At 38.8% G+C, this 13,472-nt stretch overlaps 1 protein-coding gene across 1 annotated transcript in view; it reads left to right on the top strand.

Annotated features, from left to right (window-relative positions):
* The window catches only part of cbx6a (chromobox homolog 6a), an 11,385-nt gene extending 3,550 nt beyond the window's left edge, over window positions 1-7,835 (top strand). The window contains exons 3-5 of the mRNA XM_037689797.1: window positions 943-1,008; window positions 3,939-4,005; window positions 6,393-7,835. Coding sequence (XP_037545725.1) covers window positions 943-1,008; window positions 3,939-4,005; window positions 6,393-7,628 — 1,369 coding nt within the window. The 3' untranslated portion in view covers window positions 7,629-7,835. The remainder of the gene's footprint in view (window positions 1-942; window positions 1,009-3,938; window positions 4,006-6,392) is intronic.
* Window positions 7,836-13,472: the final 5,637 nt, after the last annotated feature.

Raw genomic sequence — 13,472 nt, 5'->3', positions numbered from 1 at the left:
TATATATATATATATATATATATATATATATATATATATATATATATGCATTTTAAACCCTTCCCACGCTCTTGCGATATTCTAAATAATGTTTCTAATCTCTTAACGCTCTAAAAGAGCACAGAATGTCATGATTTCTGCTCCCTGCCTCTTCTGCTCTTTGCCACCTGCAAGTGCTCTTAGCCACGCCCACTTCTCCGAGCTGCACGCAGAACATCTGATCAGCTGCAGCAGGAAGTTTATCCTGCAGTAAATAATTTAAAATATTTTATTTTAAATAAAAATGTCATGCCGATCGTGCGGCTCATCCATCAATCAGTCAATTGTGTGTCATGTCCAATATTATTTTGAAGAACCGCGATAGAACGAGTCCGCGATATCCCACGAAGTAGCGAGGGACTACTGTGTATATATTGTTTAATTCAATCATTTTAATAATCTGTGTTCTTTTTAATTTACCAGAAACTTCAAAATAAATTCTCACCCTGTACTGAAACCTGTTTCTGTACAGGGTGAGAATTATATTATACTTTTACCACCAGCATTACCGCCACCAGCTGGTAAGGTGCGTGACGTCAATTTGTTTTGACTCCGAACCCGTTTACTAGAGCCGTTACACTGGAGTATAATGGGAAACCAGCTGTACTGCGCTGAACTGGTACTAATGGAAAAGAGGCATATGTGGCCCTGTGATGGACTTGCAACCTGTGCAGGTTGTACCTCGCTTCTTACACAGCGACTGCTGGAGATATTCACCCTCTCTCCCGTGACCCGGAAAGGAAAGGATCATTAAAAGATGGATGGATGTTACAGTGTCTTTGTTTGATCAAGACTGTTTTTTTTTTTTGTTTGTTTATTTGAATAAGCTGGTGATTAGCCAATATGTGGAATAAATCTTATTTTGTCTGAGAAAATCAGCGCTTTTTCCCTCGTTTTGTTTAGACACAGCACGTGGGAGCCAGAGGAGAATATTCTGGATGACCGGCTGATAATGGGCTTTGAGCAAAAGTGAGTTCATCCGGTCCATCTCTGCGCTCTGTGCACATTTTCACAGTTATATCATCAAATCAAATTCACCGTGCCCATATTTTCATATTTTAACTTCACTACGCCTGCATCTAAACAGCATTTTCTGATCATTTTAACCCCCAAAAAGGTCATGCTCAACGTAGACATAAAAAAAAAATATGCACCCATTAGTTTCCTCCTGTTAATTCCCTGATCTGAGATATGAAAACCAACTGCTGTTGTGGTGGTATTTAAGAAAAAGTATACTGTTTAAAAGTTGACTAATACATTAAAATAAAATGCACATACATTATAGGGTACAGCACCTTCTTGGTATAGAAAGTCATTGAGAAAGGTGGCTGCAGTGGGCAGAAATGACCTTCTGTACTGAGTTCTAGCAGCAGCTCTGAAGAAACCTCCATTGTTCCCTCATTATGTTCAGTTTGAGACGTCCGTTATGCAGATCAGCTTGTGCACATGTTTACCGTCAGTTCTAGGGGCTCTAGAACAATTTCAAACACAATTTTGAAAAATTGGTTCCACAAGAGAGGAGCCTGGTAACTGAAAGATCTTCCTCTCATTCTGCTTTTGGAAACTCTTGGGACCACGAGTAAGCCTGCAGTCTGAGAGTGAAGTGCTCTGTTAGGAAATAATGGAACAATAAGCTCTCGAATATAAGATGGAGCTAGGTTGTTGAAAGCTTTGTAGGTTAGAAGTAAGAGTTTGAATTAAATTCTGGATTTGACATGGAGCCAGTGGAGAGAAGCTAAAACTGGAGAGATATGATCTCTCCCACTAACTCCAGTTAAGACTCTGGCAGCAGCATTTTGGATCAACTGAAGACGTTTTAAAGAAGTTTTTGGACACCCAGATAATAAACAATTGCAATAGTCCAGTCTAGACGTGAAAAATGCATGAACCAGTTTTTCTGCATACTTTTTAGATAAGATGTTTCTAATTTTAGTGATATTACGCAGGTGGAAGAAGGAGGTTTTAGTAATGTTTTTAATGTGGAGGATAAAAGACATGTCCTGATCAAAAATAACACCAAGATTTTTAACATTAGAGCTGGAGGCCAGATTAATGCCATCCAAGGAGGGAGAAAGACTGAAAAATTAATTCCTAAGATGCTCAGGTCCAAAAACTAAAACCTCAGTCTTGTCTGTGTTCAAAAGCAGAAAATTTAGGGTCATCCATGTTTTTATGTCTTTAAGACATGTTTGCAGTCTAAGTAGCTGATTGGACTCATTGGGTTTCATGGACAAATATAACTGAGTATCATCAGCATAACAATGAAAATTTATCCCATACTGTTTAATAACTTTACCTAAGGGAAACATGTACAAGGTAAAGAGCATTGGTCTAAGCACTGAACCTTGAGGAACTCCATGACTAACTTTGGAGTATGATGAAGATTCATTATTTACATTTACAAATTGGAATCTATCAGATAGATATGATTTAAACAAATTTAGAGCCGTTCCTGTAATTCCAACATCATATTCAAGTCTCTGTAATAGAATATTATGATCAGCCATATCAAATGCAGCACTGAGGTCTAACAGGACCAGTGTAGACACAAGTCCATTGTCAGAGGCCATGAGAAAATCATTAGTAACTTTCACCAGTGCAGATTCAGTGCTGTGGTGAGCTCTAAACCCTGACTGAAACTCTTCAAACAGATTATTTCTTTGCAGATGATCATGTAACTGACCAGCAACTATTTTCTCTAGAATTTTTTTTAGATGAAAGTTAGATTAGATATAGGTCTATAATTGGCCAGAATGTTTGAGTCAAGGTTATGTTTCTTAAGTAAAGGTTTAATTACAGCAATTTTAAAGCGCTGTGGTACGTAATCATTTATTAGAGGCCAATTAAGCAGATCCAGTAATTGGGGGAAATTGTGTTGCCCGCATTAACACCCATGTGTTGATGTCCTTCAACATTTTTACCTCTTTTCCAGACATGGATATGGCATGTCCTCCAGATAACTAAATTCACTGTAATTTTTGTGGTTCATGAAGTGAAGTGAAGGAAGCATGTACTTGTCTGAAAAAGCACAGTGGATCTTTTCAGATGGTATCTTCTTACTAACAAAATGTGCAATCTTAAGATCAGCAGCATAAAATGGTTAGCTAACTAACTAACTAGCTAGCTAATAACACTTTTATATATACATCTTGTGTGATTCCTTGTGTATGTTCCTTTGTACTGAAACTCTGGCACAACAATTTCCTGCAGGATCAATAAAGTTATATCTTAACTAAACTTTATGAATGTGCAAATCGTCATTAATAATAAAAAATTTAAAAAGTACACACCACCAATCAAAATCAAAAATGTACTCAAGTAATAGTTAAGACCGTCTGTCACACAAACATCACTCTTAAGTTTCACTTTTGCACTTCTTTGCTCATTTGCACTGAATATGGCAGGGCTTGCCTTTAGACAACACATGGGCCTTGTCAAAGTGTCGCCATGAAACACTTATATTTCCTATAGCAGGTGGCAGTTTGTTGCTATCAAATTATTCACAATTTTTTTTAAAAGTTGTCTTTAAGCAGTTACAGGATTTTTTTTCTGTTTTCTATCTGTTTTACATTCCTACCTCTCATTTCATTTCTGAGAAATTCACTCGAAAGCCACTTGAAAGATTTCTCTTGCTATCAGACATGTTTACAGGAAATTTCAACTGTCAAAACTAAAAGGACACATCAAAAAGAACCAGAAATGAGCATGAGAACACAGAGAGAGCATGACTCTGTTGAAAAGTGACTGTGTGCTTGCTCTACTTTCATACTCCGACAGCTCTCATCTCTGTTGTCTGTTAGGTTTTCTATATTTACTCTCACTGCCCTACTCTTTTTGGACTATTTTTGGTTTTTGCTCTTTATTGCAACGTTGTGACCATTTTGTTTTTTCCTTTTAAGGGAACGAGAAAGGGAAATACATGGGCCCAAAAAACGGGGACCAAAACCCAGACACTTAAATACGAAGGTACAGTTTGCAATTTTTGCTTTAACGTTTTTGCATTTGCAACTAGGGATGGGGCCGATCCGGTATCGGTGTCTGCCTCCGATACCAGCATAATTTACATATCGGATTTTTCTGATCCAACCTGCAGAGATTTCCGATCCATGATGCATGTTGGCTTTAAACTATGGAATGGATTTCCTGAACGGAGGCGTGTCTCATGAACCCAGAATAATAAGACCCACCTCACATTCAGGAAATCCATTTCATAGTTTGCAGCCAGCTACAACGTGAGGACTGAGTTAGCAGCACTGTAGCTAACAGTTAGCCAACTTTTCATCGAAACATGTCCGCTGTGTGGAAGTAGTACACTAGAAACGCTACAAAACAAGACAGCAATGTGCAATGTCTGCAGAGCCATAGCGCCACATTAAACCGCGGTAAAGTTAGTTTTACGATGGATATTCGAGCTCTGTGGCTTCAGCGGTCTGCTCCTCTTGCTGAACCCGTAACAGGCAGCCCGACCCTGGCCAGCCGTGCCCAATCTGCCCCGTTCAGTCTGCGCATCTCTGAGGAGCGGCAGACTAAACGCGGCTGACCGAAATCAGACTGCTTGCTGCGGATTGAACAAGAAGAAGACATCACTGAAACCACGGAGCTCAAATGTTTACAGAGAAGTTGCTAAACTTCATCATAATTAATGTTCAACTGCTATCAGTTGTAGAAAACAACGGATTTCTCAGCTTGTTACTTGCAGCCAAGATATAGTTTACCCTCCAGAGATATTTATCAGTACAACAGTAGACAATCATAAAAAAACATGATTTGAAAATTACAAGAAAATTATATATATAAAAAAACGAAACAAAAACAGCCACATTATAAAGCGATGTAAAATACTAAAAAACATGTCTGTGTTGGTTTATGCCACAAACTTAGCAGATGTTTAAAGCCATTTAATTTTTTTTATTTTATTTTATTAATTTATTAATTCATTTAAAAGAGACAAACAACAAATTCATCAAAAAGAAAACATTGAATGAAGAGTGCAGAAAGAAGAAAATAATTATTATATCTCCCCCTTATTTTAAAAAAAAAGTAATAATAAAACTTTAAACAATCACTTAAATTAATCACTTTAATATCCATTTTAAAGCTGGAATAAAAAATAAAACAACCACATTTTGTGTTAGCAGAATTTAATTCTAACTTTTAAACTTATCCAACATTAATAAAACTTACCTCAGTTTGCCTTTTTGGACATGCATGTATATATTTGAACAAATTGTACTTGAGAGGAGATTATTACAGCCTCACATAAAATCAATGTTGATGGTATCGGAACAGGATAGGTATCGGCCGATATCCATATTTAGGTATCGGGATCGGATCGGTGCATCCCTATTTGCAACTAATGAATTTGAAATGCTAACAGATTTGTGCACATTTACAAAGAAACTGTAATATGGTTTAGCAAATGCCTTTTGTTTGTGACCATCCTCATTTGATTGCCATTTAAATTTTAGTTCTTACGACTAGGCCTGTCACGATAACAAATTTTGCTGGGTGATTAATTGTCTCAGAAATTATTGCGATAAACGTTAATATTGTTTGAAATCTAACAATAATTGTCAAATTTTAGAAGAAATGTTGATTTGTTTGGATTGCAGTACCTTTTTTGACCACCTGATAGCAGTATAAGACTGTTTGAACCAAAGGATGGATAGTTGAGCAGCGTGTCACTTTAAGAAAAATGGGAGTGAGGGCCCTTGACGTGACATGGGCTGACATGGTGACGCTCAGTGATTTGAGCTCTTTAGCGTAGCATTTTTCACACAAAGCTTTTAATAAAAAAATCAGTAAACAAGTTCTCAGCTTCATTTTGCAGAGAAAAACAAGTTTTTACACAAGGCATGAGTTTCAACTGTGAATTTTGGAGCTTCGACAAGACAGAGGTTTATTCCCAAGGTCGGCTTGTTAGCTTAGCTTGTAGCTTAATTGCTTTTAACGATCCAAAAACGCGATTTTGGACAGTTAAACAGATTTTAAAGAGAAAGGGAGGGGTCAGTGAAGAACTTCATAGTTGAGCCTTTTGTCATCCAGTGTCTTCAGTAGAAAAAGAGAGACATAAAGAAACGATAAAGCCGGTAAATGAAAATGAGGTCAATAATTTTCATTCATCGTGCGATTAATTGATTTATTGTTTATCGCGACAGGCCTACTTACTACAAAACTCCCTTTGTTTCATGTCCTTATTAAATAATGTGGTAATGACCTACTTTCTTTTTTACTAATCAGTTTGAAGAAGACAATTGTGCCCTGCTGTGTTTTTATTTGCCAAACAAGCCATAGTTTAAATTGCTCAGGCTTTTTAGGATCATTTTTACTGTTAAATGTTCTATTTTCTTCAGACTAGTAGTCAGAGAGGAGAGACCAGCAATCGAAATCCAAGCAGCCGTCAGAGCACGTCACACTCCTCTTTGTCCATTTCCAGCCGAGCAGCTCCCTCCTCTTCTGCCCCTCCTCCTAGTTTATCATCGTCGTCCTCCTCCTCTTCAACTGTTGCTCCCTCCCCTAAACTCAACTCCCTTGCCGCCACCCACAAGCTGAAGAAAGACATTCATCGCTGCCACCGGATGTCCAGGCGCCCTCTGCCTCGCTCGAATCCCATGACATCTACCTTTACTAGTGCAGGTGGCTTCCCCTCCCGTATGCACGTTTCCCCTTTCTCCGAGACCGTCCGCATCCTGAACCGTAGAGTCAAACCTCGAGAAGTCAAGAGAGGTCGAATTATCCTCAACTTGAAGGTATTCGACAAGCCAGGCAGGAGTGGCACTGCTTCAGGCACAAGGAATATCCCAGCAGGACGCCAAAACATCCCTTCACGCAATCGCATCATCGGTCGGAAGGGAGAGGCTCCTTACAGACCTTTCCAGCCTCCGCTGAAGATGTTGGGGTTTCCGATGTATGGGAAGCCGTTTGGGCTGCAGTGTGGAGGCCCCGTGCCTCTTCACTCCCATCCAGGGTCACGCACCAGCTCAGGAGCTAGGCACAGCCACATCACTTCCTCTCAATACCAGGCACCTCCTTCTCCATCTAGCTCCAGTGGCTCCGAAGGAAAGTCCCAGCCTTCCACGTTGCCTCCCAGAAAGGATTCCAAGTCCAGTAAAGCTCTCACAGAAACCCAGAAAAGTCCATTTGCTCCTGCCTCATCCTCAGATGCAAACCCTGGAGCCTTAGCATCTTCCTTCCTGCCTTCGTCTCCATCTTCTTCATTAGAAGATGAAGAACAGGGCACCATGGACCCCTCACTGCCCTCAGAAGGAAGCAGAAAAAATCCCTCCCAGCGCAAAGCCAAACATCTGTCAACCTCCACACTTCCCTTCGTCAGTCCCGGGGAACAAACTTCTGCGCCTGTCGAACCCCAAAGGGTGCCAGCTGAAGGAGACCCTGACTGGCACCCAGAAATGGCACCAAGCTGCAAAGATGTCGTGGTCACAGACGTGACCACCAACCTCGTCACCGTCACCATAAAAGAGTTCCCCTCTCCTGCTTCTGGCCCTTCTTCACCTTCTTCTGGTCCTGAAAGCGCCTCCTCCTCCCCTCCAGTCACAACATCTGAGGACCCCTCCCCTACGAAGCCATAGGAGATCAGATATTTTCAAACTGATTGCCATTAAAGATAGGAAGATATATATCAACTAGTGTTGCCACTTCAGCCCTGCCTTACATTATCCATTGGTGTAGGTCCATGTTTGTGAAACAAGAAATGAAATGTAATGTAACTAAATATTGCCCAGCCATAAAATAGTAAATAAAAACATATTTTTCTTTAAAAAAAAAAAAAAAAAAAGGAAAGAAAGTAATGTAAGATTTCACAAAAGAGGCAGCTACCAAGCCTTTCTTGCCATTTAAACCGCCATATTTGTGTGCACATGCGCTGCATTGACTCTTTGAAGCCGATTTGACAGGAAGCAATATTTGTTTTCTCTCACTTGACACAAACATGCAGAGTTTAGGCCTGTTTGCATCTATACCAGTTGTCCCAGCAATGTGTCCCTCGCCCATCTGGTGTGTGAGCTTTCACACACGCTCACTGTAAGTAAAAGAAAGATTTGTCTTCTGCTGAGTCGGCTGCTACAGGATCTACGACCTTCAGGTGTTTTGTCAGTTTAATGACCCCAGGTGTCAGCGGGAGTCTAGTTTTGCCAGCGTTAAATGAGGAGATGTCTTTTTTGCACTTAAGGCAGTTGGACTCGATATATCGCATCAGCACATGAAAGTAAATGCAATGCACTTGACTGCATCGAAAGCAACTTGTCCTTCAATGTAGTTCATCTATTTTTCAAGGCCTTTTCCCTCTCACTCCTCTCTTGAACACACACACAATATTAAGTTATAGAGTACCCAATAGATTTCTAGGTTATCTTTCTGTGCATTCTTTACTAGCTTTGATTTTTCCACAAACTCGCCACCTTCTTCAACTTGTTCATGTCCACTAAGATCCTACACTGGCCTGCAGTTAATTGGGAGCATTTACCAGAATTGCATCATTTATTGTCTCAGCCCATCAAGGTCTAAACAGTCCAGGAGCTGCCATTGAATTGAAGCCAAATAGTTTTGTGTTTCTCTGATCTTCTTGGCTGGGGTATGAGCAGTTTTGGCTTGTAAATCAATTGCAAATTTTCATTACTTCACCCCTAAAAGCTTGTAAAACAAATTTAGTTTCTTCTTTCTCCTTAGTTTAGCTTCAGTAGCCTTTTTAAATGAGTATTTTCTAAACGAATAAGATGGTGTCATTAGTAATGGCGTATTTAGCATGGTTTGGTGTTCTTGTAAAGCTTGTTAAGGAACTGGAGAATGCTTGTTCTTTTGTGTAGGAAACCAATAACCGCTGGGATTAGCCAGTAAGAAAGCAGTCTTGTCCAACCAAGAACATGATTGTTCAAGTTTCTTAACATCGTCTCCAGCCCTAGGACAGATTTCTTTGAGGTTTCTGTTTTCCCATAATCTCTCAACATGGTAATGTCCATTATTTGACTGTCATACACACATTTTGGCACATGAAGGAAAACGATGAAGAGGGACAACTTGACATATATTAAGTATGTAGCATATTGTGTTTTGACTTATTGGTCAGGCTTTTTTTATTCATGTCACCATTTTACCTTTAGTGTGACCTTAAATAGCATATGAGTTCAACCTCCATGGAAAGGAAGTTGGCACAATAGTCTTCAAAGATGTGCTGTGCCTGTTATTAGTGGATTTATAAGACAGATGTCCAAAAGGTGTTTGGTTTGATGTGATCCATCACCTCTGTCTTCTTTACAACTTTTGAGTATTGAAAGTTATTTCCCTCTGAATTCCCAACAAATCTCATCAGCAATCCACGATTCAACCTTTAAGCACATCGCAAGTACTATGGGGAATCGGCGCTTCTCACAGATTTTTACACCATGTTTTCTGCTCTTTTCAGATCTTCGCAAATGTCTGCTCTAGATTTGTTTTTTGTATTATACCTCTTCCGCATGTGTTGCCTTATAGCTGCTCTGTGCGTCCCTGGTCTTACTTGGCATTTATAACACAAGAGACCTAATTACTTAGTTGTGGCTTCAGCTTGTAAGGATCTCATTACTGTAACTTTCCACTGTTGCTGAAGTTCAGTTTTGCAAAAGTTTCAGAAGGAACTCTGTCTTTACGAGATGAGGATGATGTTGCCTCTTCGTTTCATGTTATGTACTGGATGGTTGTAGTTATTCACCATACTGTTTCAGTGCTCCAATAGGTTACATGAAATTATTTATTCTAGTATGACATATTCATTTGATGAAGAAAATGTGGGTTTTTGAAGCTTTTCTATTAGGGGTGCACTGATTGCAGTTTTCTGGCCGATCACGATTTCTAAAAAGTGACCTGCCGGTTCCAATTTTGGCCAATACCGTTTTTGTTTTATAAGCGACACTGTCAGGTGTTATAAGGTCACAATGCACCTTCAATTTTCCATTATTATTTTGTTGAAAAACATACCCTTGAACAATATCCTAGAAACACTACCAACTTGTTTTAACTGGTCATGAGGTAGTGCTCTGAAATATAAATGAAGTTCAGACAATTGTTAAAACAAAACCAAAAAAATCGTTAAAATCTGTTTCTCATGCAAGTATTGGCCAATTTATGATTTCCCAAAATTAATGAAATCGGGGTCGATATATCGGTGCACCCCTATTTTCCATTATTATTATTAGAGCCTGACCGATGTGGGAATTGTGGCTATCGTCAATACCAATATTGGGAGGGAGTGTGGATGCCGATAACCAATATAATGGCTGGGAAATTTTGAGATTTGTCCACCCCCAAGAATCTAAGTAAATGGTGAGTGGGGTGGAGTTTGTTTATTTAGCACAGCTGTTCGCAACCATGAAGCTAAGCTAATCAGATCCACGCTATACCTAGATCCACACTAGGTGTACAAGTGGTGCACTGGTCATAAAAACAGTCTTCCTAACGTGCGTTCACATTTTCTATCCTCCACTATTCAACATGAAGTTATCAAGTGTATTACAAAAATATAAATTAAACAAAGAAATGCCTTTCCATGTTCATTGTTTTAAACAGTCACGTATGATAATAATAATGTGTTATAAATTGTCATCGTTGTATGTTCCCATACAATGGCAAAATTGTCTCTCCGTATTTAACCCATCCACCACCAGGTGGAGCAGTGGGCAGCTGTTAAGGGTGCCCGGGGAGCATTTGGGGATAGGGTGTGCTGCTCAGAGACACCATGAAATGTGCAATGACTGGTAATCGAACCTGGGACTTTCGTGTCCTGAGTCAGCTGCCCTGCTCTTACACTATCTTGGTCCCCTAGTAAAAACTTAATTAGTATTGACCGTAGCGGCGTTCATTTTTCTTTGCAGAGAAGTAAAGATTTCAGACAAACAATCCATTTCATTAAGAATGACAAAGATAACTTTACTAAACTGATATATTTGACCTCTACGTTAGATTTATTATTCTGGCTAAAGTTTTACAAGGCAATAGCCTATGCTAGGTTATCTAAATGTTAGCTTGCTAACTTGAGAGGCACGTAGCTAATGACAAGCGGGTTGGAGGATTGAAGCTTATTGTTGATTTATTTTACAGCTCAGTTACAATAAACTTACCATGCTCTGTTCAGCAAAACACGCTACACAGTACTTACGGCTCCCTGCGTCGGATGTGCTGAACGTGAAAAGTGAAACTTAAAGCCATGGCTTGAAAGTAGTCTTCATGCGCCCTCTGCTGGATACATTGTACAATTACAGCTGGTTCCAGCATTTTAGAGGTAAAAATGAGAAGTGCTTGTATCGGCGCATAATGGGACAATTATCACAAATACCGATAGGTCCCCAAACGGCTATGCCGACCTGAAATATCGACCCTATTGATATATCGGTCGTGCTATAATTATTATTGGAAGTTCTTAAACCCTAAATTTGTCTATACAAAGTATTTAAATTATTCATAAACTTTGCGCTAAAGCTCAGATTTCTTCTCAAAATGGATATAGTTATTTAGGATATTTTTCATGTTCTGTGACTGTAATATCTAGGTGGTGGTGACAGTAGCAGTCGGTGGGTGTTTTAAGGTATTAGACGGTGCAAAATGATGCATTTTCTTTTTGTATGGGGTAGCACAACTCAACTTAGTGGCCTGTCTTGTAACAGAATAGGGCTCTTGTTTCTATGGGATTTTGATTTCTTTGTACTATTAGCCTTTGAAATGGTTTTACATCAGTGTGGTGTAAAGTTGTAAGTGCTGGATTGGCACTGACTACATAAAACGAAGGAATTTTGTTTTAACTGAATGCGTAAAGATGCTTGATTATGAATTGTTCTTTTGAAGCATTTTTCTCTTTGTACTGTATTTTAATACTCGTTTGAAATATGCATAATTATGTTGATGTAAGGCTGTTTATTTGAATGCCATTTTTAATAATCCCCATTGGGTTTGATTTTTTTTTCTCGTGTGTATCAAGAGTTCAGTTGTCTGATTTTATAATATGAACTATGTACTGAAAGTCATAACAGGACGTTGGAGGAAAGTAATGACAATGTGTATGTGAACTTCGGAAGCATGTTTTGAAAACTCTTGCTGTTCAAATAATGTATTCGGTGTCATGTTTCATGTTGTTTTTGTGTGTTTCTTGTACAATTCTTTTAATTAAAAAGTGTTTGAAAATGATTTTGGCTCCTTCCTTGTTTTTTTTTTTTAGTGTATCTGGGAGTAAAAACGACACCGATGTCCGAACAAAGGCACAATCAGTTCATGTTGATAGCAACAAAGCCGCTAATTAGAGTTTGCCTATTAAATTGTTGTAAACTTGAATAATTTGCTTCTTGTGTCATTTTTTTTCCTGATGACATTTTTGTCCTCTGCACAGCAAAAATCACTGAAGCTAACAAGATTTTTTTTATTGATTGTCTGTGCAAATGGCAGTAAAATGCATTATGCACAATTCAGTGCTTAAGTGTGAGATCAATTAAAATACTCGTTAAAAAAATATTGATCTGAAAGAAAAACTCGTAAATATGCAACAAGTCAATGCACAAATGTTGCGCAAATTAATGCCATAAATAGATAAATTAGCAAAGACTTTATAAATCTGCCCTCTAGGTCTTTGTCTAATAACTAAATTGCTTAAGGCCCAGTCTTAAACTGTGGTATAAGAACCACTAGTTTACTCAGAACTTTTTGTATCAGCTGTTAACAAATGAAACAGCTAATTTATCATCAGTCACTGAAGTGTGATGCAAAACTGAAATGGCTACAAAGATCAGTGGTTCATACACATTACAATGTTGGCTCCAAATGGAAGCTTAACGCCAAATTGCTGTGCAGATTCTTTTGAGAAACCCTATGGAAACTGGACAAAACAATAGTTTACTGATGTGCCAGTAGTTAACAGTGCCAGTAAGAAAGTCTACAAGATCTGCCAGCAAAAAATAAAATAAGAAGTGAAAAACATGATTCAGATCATCTCAAATCTGTTTGGTGGTGGGACAGGAGAAGATCCAAGACTACAAAGAAGGTGCACATGCATGGAACCATCACATCTTCAACCAAGGGTAGACTTTTTTTTTTCTTTTTTTTTCCCCCCAACGAAATTCGGTCAGGTCTTCTGGACCGTTTCTTTTTTTTTGTTGTTGAAATGTTTCGTCTTTTATTCAAACAAACTTCTTCAGTCAGAGGAGCTGCAATAAACTCATTCCCATAAGTAGCACACTCACATAGTGGGCCAACCAGTTTGACGGTGATAAGCTGGTTTCTGGAGTCCCACGTCGACTCGTCTGAGGCTACCATGGCTAAAGTGGTTCAAAACATCAAAATTCATGATCAATCCAAGTAAAAAAAAATCCAACAAAATTAAGCCGGGTCCTCTGGACAGTTTCTTTTTTTGTTGAAACGTTTCATCTTTCATCCAAAAGATGATGTTTTGAACCACTTTG

This window comes from Nematolebias whitei, chromosome 16 (assembly GCF_014905685.2).
Source record: "Nematolebias whitei isolate Nwh7 chromosome 16, NemWhi1, whole genome shotgun sequence".
Lineage (NCBI taxonomy): Eukaryota > Metazoa > Chordata > Actinopteri > Cyprinodontiformes > Rivulidae > Nematolebias > Nematolebias whitei.
Note: the sequence above shows the minus strand (reverse complement) of the source record. Positions and strands in the feature narration are given on the sequence as shown.